This window comes from Lygodium microphyllum, chromosome 14, assembly GCF_053477565.2.
Source record: "Lygodium microphyllum isolate KBCC chromosome 14, Lygodium_microphyllum_v1.1.10, whole genome shotgun sequence".
NCBI classification, from domain to species: Eukaryota; Viridiplantae; Streptophyta; class Polypodiopsida; order Schizaeales; family Lygodiaceae; genus Lygodium; species Lygodium microphyllum.
This window is the reverse complement of record NC_141148.1, coordinates 115801827-115821904: the sequence shown is the minus strand read 5'-3', so window position 1 is coordinate 115821904 and position 20078 is coordinate 115801827. Positions and strand designations below refer to the sequence as shown.

At 41.4% G+C, this 20078-nt stretch overlaps 1 protein-coding gene and 1 long non-coding RNA gene across 2 annotated transcripts; both read left to right on the top strand.

Annotated features, from left to right (window-relative positions):
* Positions 1-2427: 2427 nt before the first annotated feature.
* On the top strand, positions 2428-4562 carry LOC148026020 (Auxin-responsive family protein). The gene is made up of 3 exons (XM_087693255.1): positions 2428-3231; positions 3343-3591; positions 3700-4562. Exons 1-3 carry the CDS (start codon positions 2584-2586, stop codon positions 4042-4044), a joined length of 1242 nt encoding a protein of 413 aa, XP_087549381.1. The 5' UTR covers positions 2428-2583; the 3' UTR covers positions 4045-4562.
* Positions 4563-9363: 4801 nt separating this feature from the next.
* On the top strand, positions 9364-10323 carry LOC148026019 (uncharacterized). The gene is made up of 3 exons (XR_015693176.1): positions 9364-9554; positions 9798-9860; positions 9957-10323. It is a non-coding gene; the product is annotated as an uncharacterized LOC148026019 (long non-coding RNA).
* Positions 10324-20078: the final 9755 nt, after the last annotated feature.

Below are 20078 nucleotides of genomic sequence, written 5' to 3'. Positions count from 1 at the left end.
CTTCAAGTAATAGGATAAAGCTACAAAAAGTGGTAACTTTGAGACCTCACTTGGATCTTGATCCAAATTGGGATCATGACTACCCATTCATAATGGAACTAGATTGCTTGTCTAGGGCTTGTTGCATTCAAACACCCTTACACTCATCCCATAGCTAGCGATTATCGCGGCACACTCATCAACTATGCTATACGGCATTGATAGTGTTTATGTCATATCTATCTAATGTGTAGCCACCAATAATCAATTTCACATACAAATTACATTACTCATCCATAATTTTAACTATGGGAGGGTTGAGCTTTCCACCATCCATGGCATGTGAACAGGGGGAGGGAGAGCTTGAGCCTAAAACATATGCTGCTATAGAGACTTGCAAGATATGAGGCTTGATCCTTCCTCCTTTTAAAAATTACTCATATTGATTTCATTGCTATGGATATGTTCCTTAATATCAATTGCAATTTGATCATTGTTATGTAGACAAAATGCAACAAAATCTTGTAACTCATAATCATATGATTCTACTTGAGTATTGTTATTTGGATCATTTAGTCTTTCAATTGTTTTGTTTAATGCTCTATGCTCAAACATACACATGCATGCATGCCACACATGCAAATGTGTGTCCATGTGTGCATGCGCACACACATGCACACATGCAAATTGGCATGTGCATGCATGCATGGACACACCCACATACCTTGTCTGTATGCCAACATGAGAGCATGCATGCACACACCCTACCTGCACATGTGACATGTGCACACCCCTTACTTGCATGGTTACATGGGCACACACACATGCGCATGCCACACACACAAAATTGAGGGCTTAATTTTTGGCAAAATCGTGAGAACTTGAGAGTGGCAAACCCTTGCCATAGAAGTGGTAGCAAATGCAATAGGTTGTAGCAAGCAAAAACAAATGTGTATGTTGAAGAAAAGTTTTGTTTAGATTGGTTCAAGTTTCATGCAAGTTTTTCTTATAGTTTTGATACAATTAATTTCAACTTTGAGGAATTGATGATTTGGATTATATTTTTGGTGTGTTTTTGCCACCTATATAACTTTGAAAATAATGGGTTTTGGACCTAGGTAAAGGGGTTGATATCTTGACAACCCTCATCAATATCTTGGTAGCTCCTAATGCACTGATATGGTCTAAAAAAGTGAGTGGTGGGTGTAGTATTAGTAGCACAAGAGAGTTAGTGTTTTTATTCAAATTTCATGATGATAGAGGCTCATGAGATAGTTTGTGGTTGGAAAGTTAGTAGCTCTAGTTTATTGAAAAACCAAGACGGAGGGTTTTCCTGGGGTGGGTGGGATGGAATGGGGGGCTATATTGCAACTTGCACTTGTATTTCTATAATATGTTTGTGGCGTGTTTTTGTCATCCCCATCTTTGTAGTCAAGGCATTGAGAGGCTTGAAATTCATTTGGGAGTTGTGTTTGTCATGGGGTGGGATGGGGGGCTATATTGCAACTTGCACTTGTATTTCTATAATATGTTTGTGACGTGTGTTTTTGCCATCCCCATCTTTGTAGTCAAGGCATTGGAAGGCTTTAAATTCATTTGGGAGTTGTGCCTTTGCCATGGGGTGGGTGGGGTGGGATGAGGGACTATATTGCAACTTGCACTTGTATTTCTATAGTTTATGACGTGTGTTTTTGTTATCCTCATCTTTGTAGTTAAGCCATTGGGAGGCATGAAATTCATTTGGGAGTTGTGTCTTTTCATGTAGCACGATCGATTTGTAGGTATTTGAGGTTTGATTGATACACACAAATAGTGCAATATAAATGTGTAATAAGAAAATAGTACACAAAATAGTGCACTATATCCATGTAAAAACAAGATTTGCCATTCACTTCAATGGAAGCCTAGAACAAATTTTCCATTGAGTCCTAAAGTCGTGTCACCTTAGGGCTAGTGGTGGGGGTAGTAGAAATGCAACTCATGGGAAGGATATCCCTAATAATTTGATGGTTGCACCAAGGCAGAGGAAAGAACAATATTACATGTTATTAATTCTGAACTAATAGCCACTCATATTAAATGTCTTTGCCTATAAGAAGATGATTGGTTTGTAGTGACGTGCATCTTTTTGGTTGGCCAATGGGATTGGTTAGCACTGCTAGAATTCTACTAGAATTGTGTTTTTGGGTCATGCTTATAGGGGTAGTAAAGGGGTAGCCTCACTCCAGTCCTCTTACTGGGTAATACCGCTCCTCCCGCTTGGTGCGACCTAGCGCCTAGGAAGGGATTGGGGGATTAGCCAAGCGTATTCCTGGAAGACGTGTGAACGGAGCGTAAGCGTGTTCATGCGTCAGAGTTGGAATGAAAGGCTGCTGACCGGGCCGATCACTAGGCTTATTGGTGTTCTGTTTTGTTTTGTGTTTGTGTTGTGGAGGCTATAATAGTCCGAACGGGCAACCGAGTTGGTTAAAGGGCCGAGCGCGAGAGAGGGGGTGAGAGAGCGTGTGGCAAAAGCGTGTGTTTGTATTTGGTTACAAAGGCTGGAGCAGCAATAAGTAAAGAAGGTAACAGACTCAGAGAGAGAGAGAGGGAGAGAGGGGAGCGATGGCTTTCGTCTCCTTCCGCTCGCTGTTGTGGCTGCCGCTGATGGCAGCGGTCCTCCTGGGCCTGTGCGTGGACTCGTCGCGGGCGCAGGGGTGCTCCACGTCTGTCTCCTTCAACAATTCGAACCGCGTGTTCTCGCAGTGCAGCGATCTGTCGGTGCAGGGCGCCACGATGGCCTGGACGTACGAGCCGACCAATCGGACGCTGGAGGTGCTCTTCGCGGGCACCGCCCCGGCCACAGGCGGCTGGGTCGGCTGGGGGGTAAATCTAGGCGCGGCGCCCGCCATGGTGGGCGCCCAGACCTTCATCGGCTTCCAGGCCTCCAATGGCAGCACGCTGCTCACCTACGACGTCACGGCCGCCACCAAGGGGGGCACCCCGCTGCGCTGCACGCCTATCTCCCTGCACGTCTTGGACAAGCAGATCCAGATCCAGGGCACCAGCATCACCATGCTGGTGGTCCTCCAGCTGGCCGCGAACCAGAGCACCGTCCTGAACCACGTCTGGAACAGGGGCTCCACCGTCGCCGACTTCGTCCCCGGCATCCACGCCCTTACCACGGCCGACCTCTCGGGCCTCAAGGCCATCGACATGTCCACGGGCGCGTCCTCGGGCGGCGCGCAGCTTCCCAACATCGTGCTCAAGAACGTGAGTCTTACATTCACATCTCCGCACTATCAGTGCTTAATTTACCGGCCTCGCTGAAAGCGTTAGTCGGCTTATTTATACTTTGATGAATTAACCTGGGTTTTGTTGCAGAGGCACGCTGTGCTTAATACTGTCGGATGGGGCATCATGCTGCCCATCGGAGTCATGGGGGCGCGGTATCTCAAGCCCTTCACAGACCCGGCTTGGTTCTACTTCCACGTGTTCGTCCAGATGGCGGGCTACGCCGTCGGCGTGGCCGGCTGGGCGACTGGCATCCATCTGGGCAACCTCTCCGTCGGCGTGACACACGATAAGCACAGGTCCATAGGCATAGCCCTGTTCGCCATAGCAACCTTGCAAGTAAGAATCTAATCTTACAGTGTGTCATTTTTTTCTCCCTCTCTACCTGAAAAAAATCTCTTCTCTAATTAGATCCGATAATATTTATATTTATCCCCAATTTTTTAGGTGACGGCCATCTTGCTGCGGCCCAATAAGGACCACAAGTATCGCAAAGGTTGGAATTGGTATCACTACATGCTCGGCGTGACCATCCTGACGCTCGGCATCATCAACATCTTCGTCGGCTTCGACATCCTGCAGCCGGGCGGCTCCTGGCGCCGCGCCTACGTGGGCGTCCTGGTGGGCCTGGCAGTGCTGGCGGCCCTCCTGGAGGGCGCCACGTGGCTGCACTACATCTCCCGCCGTCGCGGCCGCGGCCGCTCCTCCCCCTCCCCCTCCCCCTCCGCCTCCGCCAAGCCCTTCGGGGCCTCTGTCGGCGGGGCCCACGGCCTGGGCAACGGCGCCGTGTAAAGCCGTCCCTATATCCTTTCACCACCGAATTTCTCCAGTCCTTTTTTATTTTAAAAGATATGGCCCTTTCCCGAAATTCTAGATCAAATTTCTGATACTGTTATTAATGAAAAAATTTTGACTAGGGGGACCGCAGGCAGGATACTCTTTTATGTGTGGACGTGGGGGCCCCACCCCCCGCGCCCTTTCGTCCCGTCAACATTCCTCCCCCGTTGGCGCTCACTTCCTGGCCTCTTCTTTTCTGTACAAAAAGAAAGAAACCACCTATAGGCCATTATATACTTACTTCTTGGCTGGGAGAGCATGGCCTACACGTTAGTGGATGGATGCCGCAAATATTTTTTTCCTGAGCATTTGTAAATTGTATTGCTATTCATCATCATATTCAATGCCACCCCCACCCCCGCTCCTTTTTCCTGTGGTTAGGTGTCCCCGCTTTTTAGTCTAGCTCGAGAAAGGGTTTTCTCCCTATTGTTAAATTATTACTCTACTAATTTAGTATAAGCTCAATATCTTTATTTAAAGGTTACACGTCTCTCGCGTGCCAGAGACTTTTTTTTGTGGCACACATTTAAATGTCTGTGCGAAGAAATGCTACCATCGGCTTAATGTTGCAAATATCTGCAGATCCCGACTCCCGTCCTGTCACGTTTTCTCATGTACGGGCTCAAGCGTCCAAAGCAGGGTACGATGGTACATGAGACCGGTGAGCATCTGCCCTGCCCTCGATTGTGTATCTGCCATCTGGTAGAAAATTCACAAACCCCCAAGTGGAATCTGGATGTCTCAGTCGTCAGGACACGACCATCGGTGCAAAACAAAGACGGAGCCTACATAAATGTCAAATTTCAATTTCAATGACCCTTGAACTGAAGCCCTAATCGATGTCACATGTATAGCATGTACACACGTCCTCGCATCATAATATTACTTTTATGTAGATGTAGATGTGCACAATTATTCAACAAGGTACCATATCAAACATACGTGCGTACTCACGCGCACACATCCGACTCTTCAAAAGCTGATGCATTCAGATTCCAATTCCGTGTTTTTAGTGAAGCTCGTCAAGTGAAACGGTACCGTATCCAAATCCCTGCGCTTCAGCAGAATCCATCAGTTTGTTGAGTGATTCTAATGTCTATAGGGGACGGTGCACACATTTCTTGATGATAGGTGTGGAAATCTGGTGCTTCCTCCCTTCGGCGATGATCATCTAGTGAAAGCCCATTAGCAGAATAGTTTTCTACGCGTATGACTAGAGCATGCAGAGCATCAACCTGGCACATTTTCTAAATATGTAACAATCTTAGTCTTAGTCTTCTTATGGAAGACATACAAAGATGATGTATAAAGCGCGGAAGCTTCAATGGCAAAACACGCATTCGAATTGGTGTTAGTGTTCTAGAAGGTTGCCACGTTACCTATTCCAAACCACCAGCCCAAGCAACCTTCATTGCAATAGATCTATGTTTGTTTCATTATTAGCCCTCGCTAGAGTTGACATAACTTTCTATTACCAATCCCTGGCCAACTACTTGCCCTTTACCCTATCCCAAATTGGGAGTATTTTTGGAAATTTAATTGCAAAAGAAAGTCCAAGAATCTTTAAGGTTAGGACATGCTCTCCATTTTCAGCCTTGAAGTAAGAATCAGATAGTAAGCATACTTTCTTCTCATGCACAACACACTAAACTAGAAATGGTAATATTTATACCGAAGGGACATTGGACTCTAAGATAGCTTTGTAGCTTAGTCAAAACAACAATAGCCTCATTGGTCTTCATAGACTAGAAGATTTCAACTACTTGTATAGCTATTCTCACAAAAATGATCGTCAATTTCAACCATAACCCTAAGTAAACAATAAATACTCTACTAGGTTTTTAAACTCTAAGAAGCCCAAAGATTAAGACACCCCAAAAATCAACAAAGGTTGGAGATATTCTACCTTTGTTGCCCAATGAGGGAGCACACCACACTTACAAGACCAAAAGAGATAGTAATGAGCTTTTACATAATGACAAAAGTGGTAAATTTTAGAGATGAGCCCCCTTGGAGATTTTGTGCAACTTTCTAGAGCAACACTCAAAAGCAAACACATTCAACTTGTTGAAGGGGTTGAATTTTCACATCGTTGCTAATATTTTTTTGACCTATAGGACCATTGGAAAATTTGGGCCCTAATACACAATTACCCTTGTAAGAAATTAAGAGATTGCCTCGTGTTGCGATTATATCATGCCATGTGTAATATATCATAGCCTATTGAGAAATCCAAACTGGCCCTTAGAAAACCCATGCCTATGTATTATCATTGATGAATATTGCGAAAGTCTATATGAAGGCCCCAACAATATATGGGACTTTTAATTTATCAACTTTGATGATAGTTATAATACATTGCTTCATCATTTACCACTAGTGTCACCAAATTGTCTAATCAATAATCTCTTCCCTATGGAGGTGTCAAATTGTTCAGCATGCCCATACAAGCTTGCAACTACCTTGGGAATCCATGACATTGTGACATAACTCTGAGCATCATGGTTGACATATAGCTTTGAAGTTCGAGTGTCATGATGTTATGATTCTTGATATAATTCAGTAAACTAGTACTTTGATTATTATGTTTTATGTGGATTTATATTTATGATTCATTGCCACACAATTGTGACTTGTTGCATGTGTGAATGTGTAGCACCAGACGCACTGTGCCACATGGACGATTAGAGAATTAATCCGTTTTGTGATTTTGGTGAGTAGATGATTAGATTGGAGAGTTGAAGGAAATCACACGTTAAGAAATTGGTACATGGAGGGCAAAAACAAGTATTTTTACATTCTTTGGGATCTATTATTTGAGTGCTTAATGCTCAATACATTTTTATATGCTTGTATACTTTTAGTCATAAGGTTGAGTATGATTATTTATTTGAGCCCAAAGTTAATGATTAGAATTTTATATATTATATAGATTTTAGAAAAAGAGGAGCCGTTCATGATGAGCAAAGTATAAAAAATGGATATAATATCTTAATTTGGGCATAAGATCAATAATATCAACCCATACATGCATTGAGGAGAGTCCTCTCTAAGCATGGGGGAGATTGCACCCAATTGGTATCTTACATTATTTTTTTGCGTTTCTTTCTATTCTTCTCTTTATGCAATTTTAATTGTTGTGCAATTGAGTTATCAAATTTTGGCTTATAGTCTGATTTCAATAGTATACAGTTCATCAAACCCAAAACTGTAGTTGGTAACGATTCTAACACGGTTTATCAAACCCAAAACTATAGTTGGTAACTCTAGGAAGATAAATTTTCTTGAGTATGCAATCTTATATTATAATAATGGAAACATTCAAATTGTCTTGACTAATAGCTTGCTGATTATATAGGTGGTGAAAACAAAAAGCTTGATTGCCCAAAAAAGTATATTGCTCATCATAGGGCAAGCCAATTTTATTTAAGAAGAAATATGTGGACTTTGTCACCACCATCATAAAGAAAAGGTGGCCTCCAAGCTAGCAAGGCTCAACAATTAGTTAATCATTGTAATTGACATTTAGGTTAGCTTGTAGGTAGAAGAGAGTCTAGGAAGCCAACACTAATGGCGACAACATCCATTGTGGTACAGGTGGTGGCACTCATGTAGGTTTCCATACTATATACATTCATAAAAAAATACTAGTTCTTTCCATCGATTTTGCCAAGTAATTCTATATATTATTGAAAGTGTTTGCCAAAGCTCTTTTCTTGAAGCACCAAAAGCTTTTCTGAACTTGAGAAGCTTTCATTTTTTTAAATGTAACATTTACAAGAGTGGCTATATTGGCAAAATATAAATTTTGATAAAAGATATTAGTACTCTTGTACAAATGGTAATCTTGCACACACACGCACACACTCTCTCAATGTGGGAGTCATGCGAAAGTGTTTGCATTGGCAAGGTGGCCACCCATGGAGAAGGACAAGAGTCTTTCTCTATGTGTGTGTGCGTCTCTCTCTCTCTCTTTGCAAGGGCATTGTGGAAATGGGACATGTAAAGGAGCGGAGGCTACTAGTGAAAAAGGACTTAACTTTTGAGCTCATGCACATGCAAAAGTGGATTACATTGAGGAATCAAATTGTCTAGGGGAATCAACCCACCTAAATTCACACTAGTATCCTTCCATTAATTCCAGTGCCCTAATGTAACTAGGAATGGGGATGCTTGTTATAGTCGTAGGCTCACGGGTGCTAGGTATGCTCAATAGCCCACCCTTATAAGGTATTGCCAATGATCTATGGTGCTCAAAGTTATAGGGTACCCATTATAAGGAGAAGCCATGTGTGAGCCTAGATATTGGTTATATTCTAAATTGTATATTAGATGAGGTTTATGTGATGGGATGCCAAAAAGGTAACATTTGTTGGTCTAACATTTGGGTTAGATAAAGTAGTTAGCTTGGTAGAACTTGACGCACACTACAACAAGTTTTAAGACCCATATTTTGGGTCCTAAGGGGTCAATGCCCCCCTCGATGGGGGTTGAGGGGTAACGCCCCTAATCTAATGATAAGGGAATATTCCTTGACTAACTAGTGAAGGTGAAGAATGTGGCATGTTGGTTAGCTGATTGCCTTAACATGTTATAAAAAGGAGATCCCCTTATGGACTACAATCATTTACCTTTTGCCCAACCAAAGTTATTTTAGCTAACCTTGAACTCTTCACATAGATTCTATCTACATTACAATCTAAGCTTTGCAATGGAAGCGCATGGGTGGATAGAGCAAATTTATAGAATTTTTTATTATTCTCTAATATGATGTGTACTTTATATTCCTTGGTGAGACTCTATATGTTGTGTTGTGTAAGTCTACAAGTGAGTCATAATTTGGGAACTTGCCAAGCTACCACTGACGACTTCTTCAAGATCTGTGTGAGGTAGAGCTACAAGTAGAGGTACACTAGCCTACCTGGTGGACTCGAGGAGCCATAGGCTATATAAATAAGACAAACGGTATAGGTAGACGTTGCTGGATATGTATGAGGCGAAAGAATTTAGCTGTAACAGTGGCTCTTCCCTCCTCCTCCTCCTCCTCCTCTTGCTAATATTGAGCTCCTGCATGCATGAGAAGTGGCATGTGTTGAGAAGAGGAGTCCACCACGGAGAAGGACCTGGCATTGGGCTCTTACGCGCGCGGACAGCGGGTCGCAGTGAGGAGAGGAGGCGATGGCAAATGATTTAGGGATGACGCACTCTTACTGTGAGTAATCATCTCCGGCATTGGAAGTTCCAGTGCGCACGTCTCTCTTTCTCTCTCTCTCTCTCTCTCTCTCTCTCTCTCTCTCTCTCGTCGTGTTCTTCGTTTTCATAGCGCCATACACACACACACACAGTCTCTCTCTCTCTCTCTCTCTCTCTCTCTCAGCTCGTGCCTGAGCAATCATGTCTTGTTGCGGCGGCAAGTGCAGCTGCGGCGCCAACTGCTCTTGTGGCGATGACTGCAAGTGCACCGGGTAAGTCATTACATAGATCAAGCAGGGGTTATCGATTTCGTGTGCTTAATTACGATTCTGATTAAGATCGTGTTTGTGTAACTTGGAATCAGCCATGGTTTGTTTGGCGTCTGATTTGAACTGTTGCAGAGCCTTCAGCTTAACCATGATTTCTGATTAAAGACGTCGATGTTAATCCTGCTTTGACGGATGAGCCCGTGCTGTAATCAATGATTGATGAGATGAATTAATTATGATTTGCAGCTGCAAGCGATCGGAGAGCCTCGTCCTGGGCCAAAGCGGCTCATCTGTGGCGACGATGACTGGGTAAGCAATCCCTCTCTCTCTCTCTCTCTCTCATCTTTGCGTAAATTTAGCTTGGACTCAGCTTATAATATCTCTGGCTTTTGTTTCTGCCCCCAGCTTTACCAGTGAACCCTTCGTCTTCGTCACAGGCCAGTTCGAGACTGCTGGCTGCAAGCGGCGCGGGTGTTAATGTACCGACCTGTGGATCTCATCCTGAAGCCTTCCATCGAAGGCTGGCTGCCCATGGATGCCCATGGATCACCCCCGTCTGCTGTCTTATTGGCTAAGACGATCATGTACACACACAATAAATATGAAGTCCATGTAGAAGAAGAGCGCGCCTTGCGTTCATGAATGATCAGACCATCGAAGCACATTTGGCATGGCCAATTGCTGCTGTTTGTAAAGCATGGTCTCATCGATCCTCGGTGTGGCTCTTCTATATTCATAACCATACGTATCTTCAAATCCCTTTCTCGACTAATTTGCGTCCCTTCTGTGAATGTTTCTGAGATTTGCAACCCGCATGATTGTTGATACATAATTTTCTTAAACTATGGTGACTTATGTTTGTTGATGGTATAGTTAATGATATTGTTATGCTATTCTCCTGAAGAAGAGTTGCTTTGCTGAACTTTGCTACCCTTGTGATTTTAGTTTATCTCATTTTCTTAAAACAAAAGTAGCTCATTTTTGTTATTGATCACATGTAGTCGACGTTGGGGTGACTATTGATTTATTCAATCTTCATAGAAGTTTAAGCTTGCCTTGATTTAAGAAAAAGAAGTGAGATACATGTGTCATAGAGAAGTAACAATATACACACCACCTATAACTCAAAAGAGAAAACATAACATAAGAGAGAACATAAAATACAGCTGGTTGCAGTAGCACCACCAAATTACCTTTGCTATTGCTAAGGCTATTCAGGGATCCCAGTCATGACATCTTTTATCGTCGATCGTTCATATGGACATAAATGGTATATTTGAAACACATGTCGTTCGTGTCATATTTTGGAACATCAAGTTGGCAATGTTCTGTCTACCGCTCAAAAGGATTGCTATATTTGTTCTTGGAATGCCAATAATGAAAAATATTTATATTTTTAAGTGACTTGATATTGTAGGTCGAGTTTTCCTTTGTGATCTTGAAAGAAGAGGAAAAAGGTTCGACAATACTATGCAATAGCAACAACTATTGCTAGCACGACAGCTTGGATGGTCATGTTTTGTAGTAGTGCCATGAAAATCAAAACCCAAGTTGATAGCAAGTTTTGGCTATATGATGACATATTGAGGCAATATTTATATGATTAGTTTAAGTTTATGGTGCACATGCAAATTAGAGTTCTCCATTAAGAAATTTAGGAGAATTGCACATCTTCTATTTGCAAGATCAATATATTAAATATGTTTAGAATGTGACATTCTTTGCCATATCATTTGATTAATCTACTTGGTTAGCCAAGTTACACATTATTTATGGGCAAGATCAATATATAAAATATGTATAGAATATGATAGGTTTGTATTCTTTCAAGTTGATAGGGATGAATGCTCCGAGTCTCTAGATGGAGAACACTAAATATGCACTTAAGTAGTTTGAAAACCATATACAAAGGTGAGAGGATGAGGCACATGGACTCACCCATGATAAGGGATAATTGAGAAAATCACAAATGCAAATATGACATCTCTCTCTCTCTCTCTCTCTCTCTCTCTCTCTCTCTCTCTCTCTCTCTCTCTCTCTCTCTCTCTCTCTCTCTCTCTCTCTCTCTCTCTCTCTCTCTCTCTCTCTCTCTCTCTCAAATCGCCAGAATAACATCCATCAAAAGTATCGCCATGTTTAGGAGTCTCTTAAATTATATTAACTATATCAATAATACATTTTATTAATGTAAATTATTATAACAATATATTAATATAATCGATTTAATAAATAAGTAAATAAATAATTTCTTAAGATATTAATAATAATAAACATTAATACATATTAATATTAACATTAATACGAGAAACAACAAAAAAGAACCAAAAAAGTTTCCTCTTTTTTTTTTTGGGGGGGGGGGGGGGGGGGGTTTGGGTGTGAGTGCATGCCACTTGGTACCCCCATACCTGAACATTATAAATATATGTATCATTCATGTAATACACATACGTTATATCTTAACTGTAAATTTATCCTAAAACATTAAGGCACATGCATAGGAGTTCTCCACAAAGTGTAACTTCTAGTGTAAAAAGTGTCTTTTAGTGTGTGGGTCACAACAACAAAATATGATGACTATGTGTGGAGTATATCTAGCCAACAACACTCTTGCCATGCTAAGTGCAACTTAGGTCACAAAGCACACCCCATCATTGTAAAGCTACACTTTGCACTGTTGAGATATCGAGCTCCACTCGTGATATGCCAGGGTGACCATTGTGCATTTATGTCACCGACTTGTTAGCTGTAGATGCGGTTGGTACACCGCCCATGAATAATAGCTAGATGACAGCTATCCTTATCTACTCTAGTTCGTGGCTCAGTTAGTATGCCACCTTAGTTAGTTGAGTTTGGTTTGAGACCCATATATAGGGTTCTTCTATTTCTATGTACTAGAGTTCTTTTTGGCTTACACAACTAAGAAGAGGAAAACTGTTTTCAACCTCCATCTGTGTGTGTATTCCCCCATTGTGCAAGCAAAAAAGCTACAAGTGAGACTCCTTCCTTCTCTCCCACAATCTTGACATGGTATCAAAGCCTTGTTCGTGGTAAGGAGCTCAAGAAAGCAAATCAAGTTCGCGGTGTTCTGGTAAGAGGACCAGTGTTGCTTTCATTTTTCTATTTTGGGAGCAAGTCTCTGCACAGGTAGCACAGCCGGAAAGTGCAAGAGTGCATTGTCTCAGATTGAGATGCCCTTCGCGGTATAGCAAGAGGGCAGTATATGCTGCGGGACTGGGCTTTAGCCCTTGGTTGCTCTGTTTTTTTTATTTGAGGCCATTTCGGGGCCTGTTTTAGAGGCGAAAGTTTTCCGCACGCACTCAGGAAAAGGCCCTGTTTTATGCTGTGCGACCACTGTTCTATAGGTCGGTGAAAAGTTACTGTAGAAATTGCATCGTATGCCTATGCGCAGAGACATTGGGAGTTACAGAATCATCCTTGTTGCCTGTTGATGCAAAATCGTCACTAGGAAGTGACTGTGTGGTCAAATACCACTTTCGTCAATTTTGCAAATTTGCCCTTGTGAAGCTGAAGCTGTGTTTTTTGTAGTGACAGAATTTTTTGCAATGTTCTGTAATGGTGTCTGATTCTCTTTCACAGATTGTCACTAAAAAGCTTGACAAGAACAACTTCCAAGCATGGAAGTTTAGAATGACGAATTTCCTTATGGGAAAAGGATATTGGGAATTCGTTGCACGAAATGAAGAAGAACCAGTTCTTCCTGATGTTCCCAATCAACAGCAAATGCAGGCATTTAAAGGATGGCATGAGAGAGCCAGAAAAGTTATGTACTGGCTGTTTATCAGTATTTCAGACTCTATGATTGTGCATATTCAAGATGCAAGTACGCCAAAGGAGGCATGGGATACTTTGTCAAAAATGTATAGCACAAATACGCAAGCCAGGAAAATGCAGCTCAAGCAAGAGTTACACAATGTGCAAAGAGAAAGTATGAGCATCAATGACTACCACATGAAGGTGAAGAAGATTGCAGATGCACTTGCTTCCATTGGGTCGCCAGTGGAAGATGATGATTTAGTTTCTGTGACCTTAAATGGTCTAGGAAAGGATTATGCACAGTTCCGAACATCGATTTCCGTCCGTGAAAGATTTCCTGATTTTGAGGATGCTCTTCTAATTTCTGAGGAGCAGAGAAATGGTGGTGCATCTTCTTCAGGAGGAACTTCAAAAGAAGCTGTCTTCTACTCAAATGCTAGAAGAGGTAGAGACAGAGGTAGAGGAGGCCGATCTAGAGGCCGTGGTAGAAATTAGAATATGCAACAAACTCAAGAAAACCAGTCCTATGGAGAAGGACGTGGTAATTATAGAGGCAGGGGGAGCCAAAGAGGTCGTGGTGGATGGCAAAGAGGCCAAAATGCAAACAACAATGTTGAATGCTACTACTGTGATAAAATGGGTCATATGGCTAAAGATTGCTATAAAAAACAGAATGACATCATGAATGGAAAATTGCAACAAGGAAATTATGCATCTTCTAGTAGACAAGGTGATGACAGAAATGAGCATTTGTTTATGGTGCAGCACATGACCAATTCTGTGACAAGTGCAGAAGAAAGCAACGATGTATGGTATGTTGACTCAAGTGCATCCAACCACATGACAGGTCATGCAGAATGGATACAGGATGTAAGAAAAATGAAAAAACCAGGATTTGTGGAGACTGGTGATGATACTGCACATCCTATTGTGCAGAATGGAAAAATTCCTTTGTCTATGCAGGATGGGAAAAAGAAATACCTGTCGGATGTATTTCATGTCCCGAATATCACCAAGAACCTGGTTTCTGTTGGTCAAATGGTTGAGCAGGGCTTGCAAGTCAGATTTAATTCTCATGGATGGTTTGTTGAGGATATGAAAAATAAAGATCGCTTGATAGCAAAAGGAAAGAAGAAGGGCAGAATGTTTACGTTGGATGCAGACACGCCTGAATTGAGTGCAGCAATGTTTGCACATGGGACCGGTGTGGTTGCAGATATTGATATCTGGCATAAACGCATTGGTCATGTTAATGTACAGCGACTTAAATCAATGCAAGCCCAAAATATTGTTACAAGATTGCCTAAATTCAAGGTTGCAGAGATGCATAAGGTATGTGAAGCCTGTTAGTTTGGAAAACAGGCAAGGAAACCATTTTCTAAACATGTTCAAGAGAGTAAGAAGCCATTGGAATTAATCCACTCTAATGTGTGGACTACTAAAGCTGCATCTCTTGGAGGCTGTCATTATTTTGTCACATTTATTGATGACTATAGCAGAAAAGTTTGGGTGTATTTTATGAAAAAGAAAAGTGAAGTTTTTGGGCATTTCAAAACTCTTAAAGCTATGATTGAAAAAGAAACAGGCCTACAAATAAAATTCTTTAGGTCAGATGGAGGGGGAGAGTACCTTTCAAATGAGTTTGCAAGGTTCTTGCAGGAGCATGGCATAAAGCAGCAATATTCATGTAGTCATATCCCAAAGAAAAATGGAATTGCAGAAAGAAAAAACAGGTATATTGAAGAGGTATCTCGTGCCATGCTCAATGAAAAGGACCTGCCAGATTTTTACTGGGTTGAGGCAGTTGCTACAGCAGTCTACATAATAAACAGGACTCCCATTGCAGCAATACATGGCATGACTCCAGAGGAGAGGTATACTAGTAGGAAATCAAATATTTCTCATTTGAAAATTTTTGGTTGCATTGCCTATGTTCATGTGCCAGATAAGTTGAGATCAAAGTTGGATCCAAAAGCTGAGAAGCGCATCTTTATTGGTTACTCTCTGCAGAGCAAAAATGGTATAGATGATGTAACCCTTCTACTAGTAAGTTTACAGTGAGCAAAGATGTTGTTTTTGATGAGATGAGTAGCTGGTATAAACCAGTAAATGTGATTGATAATGTAGATGCACAAAATGGTAATGCTGCACAGAATTCACAGTAGCAGTCACAAGATATTAGTGAACCTGGAGCGTCCTCTAGCAGTGGTTCACATTCTTCGCCATGGACAGGCAGATTGAGATCAGGAGAATCTTCTCAAAGCAATGCAGATAGTGGTATGTAGGTATCACGAAAAGGAAAAGAGAAGGTAGATCAGCCCATGTTTGATGTGAATGCAGGTCATTCTTATGTGGATGGTGAATCCAGCGGCTTAAAACAGAGCATTGATGATGAGTTGGGTATTCCTTCTATTATTACACTTGGAGTAAGGAAGACCAAGGATATTTTGAGAGCACCTGGGAGTGAACCTACTTTGCGCAGGTTTACCAGATCTAGGTATCTTGTGGATAGGCTGAAATATGATGGATTTACAGCCATTCACTATGTCTATATGGTCAAAGTGATACAGGAACCAGAACCCACTTCTTTTGAGCAAGCCATGGGAAAAGAAAAATGGGAGAAAGCAATGGATGAAGAAATGGATGCCTTGGAAGCAAATGCTACATGGGAATTGGTACCTTTGCCTAAAGATAAGAATGCAATTGGTTGTAAGTGGGTTTATAAGGTGAAGCACAATGCAAATGGTTATGTGAACATATACAAGGCAAGATTAGTAGTCAAGGGGTATGCACAAACATATGGCATTGATTATGAAGAAACATTTAGTCCGGTTGCAAGGATGGCAACCGTAAGAGCAGTCATTGCTATGGCTGCATCAAAGGAATGGTCTTTACATCAGATGGATGTAAAGAATGCCTTCTTGCGTGGTGATTTGCAAGAAGAGGTATATATGGAGCATCCACCAGGTTATGTGCATGCTGTTCATCTTGAGTTTGTTTGCAGGTTGAAGAAAGCCTTGTATGGCTTGAAGCAAGCACCTAGAGCATGGTCTGACAAGATAGGACAGTATCTTGTCACTATTGGCTTTCAGATTTCCAAGGCAGATTTCTCACTTTATGTGAGAAAAACAGAGAAAGGTATTATGCTACTTGTCATTTATGTTGATGATTTGATTATGACAGGTGATAGTGATGAAGATATCCTTCATGTGAAAATGCTATTGAAGCAGAAGTTTGAGATGAAGGATTTGGGAGAGCTGCGTTATTTCTTGGGCATTGAGGTGATTAGATCATTAAGTGGGATACGGCTCTTGCAGAGGCAGTATGGATTGGACATGCTATCCAAACATGGGATGACAGGCTGTAAGCCTATTTCAGTTCCTTTGGAGCAGAATGTGAAGCTGAGTGCAGATGCAGGTGAGCTTCTTGAAGACCCTACTATGTACAGATGCATAGTAGGAAGTTTGATTTATATGACTATTACCAGGCCAGATTTGAGCTATGATGTTGGATTGGTAAGTCAGTTTATGCAGGCTCCAAGGAAACTACATTTGGATGTGGCTAGATGCATACTCAGGTATGTGAAGTCCACATTGCAGTATGGACTATTTTATGAGACTGGGGTTCAGATACAGTTGCATGGATATACTGATGCTGATTGGGCTGGTAGTATTTCTGATAGACGATCTACCAGTGGATATGTGTTCTCTTTTGGGAGTGCTGTAGTCACTTGGAGCAGCAAGAAACAGCCTACACTTGCCTTGTCGAGCATAGAGGCTAAGTACAGGGGTGCAATAATGGCTGCACGTGAGGTAGCTTGGTTGCATAAGCTACTTTATGATATGCATCAGCCTACAAATGGGCCAGTTGTCATTTATTGTGACAACATGAGCAGTATACACTTGGCAAAATAACCCAGTCTATCATGCTAGAACAAAGCACATTGATGTGCATTATCACTATGTGCGGGAGAGGGTTTTACTAGGTCTTATTGATCTAGTTTATGTCAGCACAGAGGATCACGTAGCTGACATATTCACGAAGGCATTAGGCACAGAGAAGCTGTGCAAGTTCAGAGACCTGCTTGGTGTGCAAGAATTGGGATTGAGCTCGAGGGGGAGTGTTGAGATATTGAGCTCCACTCGTGATATACCAGGGTGACCGTTGTACATTTATGTCACCGACTTGTTAGCTATAGATGCGGTTGGTATACCGCCCATGAATAATAGCTAGATGATAGCTATCCTTATCTACTCTAGTTCGTGGCTCAGTTAGTATGCCACCTTAGTTAGTTGAGTTTGGTTTGAGACCCATATATAGGGTTCTTCTATTTCTATGTACTAGAGTTCTTTTTGGCTTACACAACTAAGAAGAGGAAAAGTGTTTTCAACCTCCACCTGTGTGTGTATTCCCCCATTGTGCAAGCAAGAAAGCTACAAGTGAGACTCTTTCCTTCTCTCCCACAATCTTGACATGCACATCCTAGGTGCGGAGTGCGTAGTCTAGGATGGGTTTGATTAATGTGTGAAACACCTCATCAATCCAACAATCCTTCTACTTACTCCCAAAGCTCCAATTGATCCATAGCTTCTTTTTCTATTCTCCATAATGAAGAAGAGGGCATGGCAATGGACGCACACGCACACGCACATGCACACGCACACACACATGGCAATGGACGATGGAGTAAAGAAGATATGAGAGAAAAGAGCTCTAAGTTTGCATACACAAGAGTGAGCTTCACTAGGCTTTCTCTAGCAAGTGCATGTGCCCACTTTATCTAAAGGAGGCTACATAATTAGAATGATTATATGGCTTCATGGGTAGCCTATGGGATTTTTATTCATGTTGCACCATGGTGTTAGGCTTCAAACATTTATCCATGATCTTTGAGAAAAGTTTTCAAAAATGAAAGTAATATGCTAGATGATAGTGTTTACTCATTGATTTTTATGATTTGCACAACAATGAGATCCATGCTTGCATTATACAATCTAATATCTTTGTATAATATGGCATATTCAAAGATATCTCTAAGTCTTATAGAGTATAGGATTTTACATCAACATGATTTAGCAACACTGAAGCCTAAAATAACTCGAAAATTCATTTTGGTATTTTTTAAAGCTTGAGCTTTAATGTGATGGGGCTATATTTAGCCCTTTGACACCAATTGTTTTCTAAAGAAAATTTTAATCTCCATAGTGCTACTTTTAGCTAGTTGGTATTCCTAACAATTGGACATGTTTAACTCCTAGGTGACACATGGTTTGCTTTTTAGCTTTCATATGTGCACATTTGATTTTTCCTCGAACCTTTGACTTTGACTTTAGATTGTACTAACCCTTAACATTAGTCCCCCTCATTAACTTGTGATGATCTAGTGGAACTCGTGGTGGTGTGTGAGGGACCTTTTGGGAAGATTGATGTTATCGATGGTTCTTGCTTCAACCTTGCAAGATATAACTGCCTATGGGGGTGTGCCTATAGTGCTAGTGATGGGTAAAGGTGTGATTGGGAGATGGATCTCTAACCTAAGTGATTCAAGATTTCCTATGTGTATTCCACACTTGAGGACCCACTTTGTGGTAAGAGAGTTTGTGGTTCAATGGTTCAATAGGGTCAAGTCTTCTATATGTAAGCTTAGGGTATCCTTCTCTTGATGGTGCCCTAGATGGTGTCTGAAGGAAAAGGGTTTAGGGGGTTAAGATGGAGTTGATCAATTGAAGCCATCCAATGCTTCTAAATTGAGAATCCCTAGGTGTATTATTGTGCATGTCTAATTTTGAGAATCCCTAGGTGTAGTACTATGCATGCCTAATCTAGATGATTTTGAGACTTAGGGGGTGTTTCATGAGATGGAGAGTGTTAAGAAGGAGAGTCATGTGGTAAAGATGGAGGTGGTGGTAGGGTTTGGGTGATCAAAATGGGTTCAGATAGAAGAGACTAAAGGGTGGTGAGGAGGTGATAGCAACCCAAAAGTTACAAACAAAATAGTTTTTGTTAGTAAGTTGGATTAGAACTACATGGAGATGGAGTCTCACCATTGCTACAAATACAATCTCCATGTTGATGCCAAAGAAGGGAATGGATATAAGGTGGATATGTATTCTTCATATGAAAAGCAAGTTGAGAAGAGAGAGATAGTTAATAGTGGTAATAAAGGTAGGATTGGGGCAATTTGTAAATTAGAGTATGAAATGGCAAACTAGGAAATAAGATATTTGGATCGAAATATACATGTCAATCTCCATGTTGATGCCAAAGAAGGGAATGGATATAAGGTGGATATGTATTCTTCATATGAAAAGCAAGTTGAGAAGAGAGAGATAGTTAATAGTGGTAATAAAGGTAGGATTGGGGCAATTTGTAAATTAGAGTATGAAATGTGAGGGCAAGATGGAGAGAATACATGTTAGGGATCTACTGAAAATTATACTCGTTTTGTTAGAGGGGATCAAAGATAGGTTTGATTCTTTGAGGGTATGGGGTAATAGATAGGATTGGCTTGCCTAGATTCATAGGCATGATAGTAGGGGATGGCCTAGTTGCCTATAGTGAGGTTGGTTGACATAGCATTGCCATGATTTTTGAAATAGCTTGGCATGCCAAGCTCTATTATCTTTGCAAAACTAGAGGTAGGCTTCTTACTCAATCTAGTTTCTGTAATTTTCTATTAAGCCCAGTCTTGACTTGAGAAGGTTTACAATTTAGAGTGAAAATACTCATTGAAGGCATCACAGAATGCTAAAG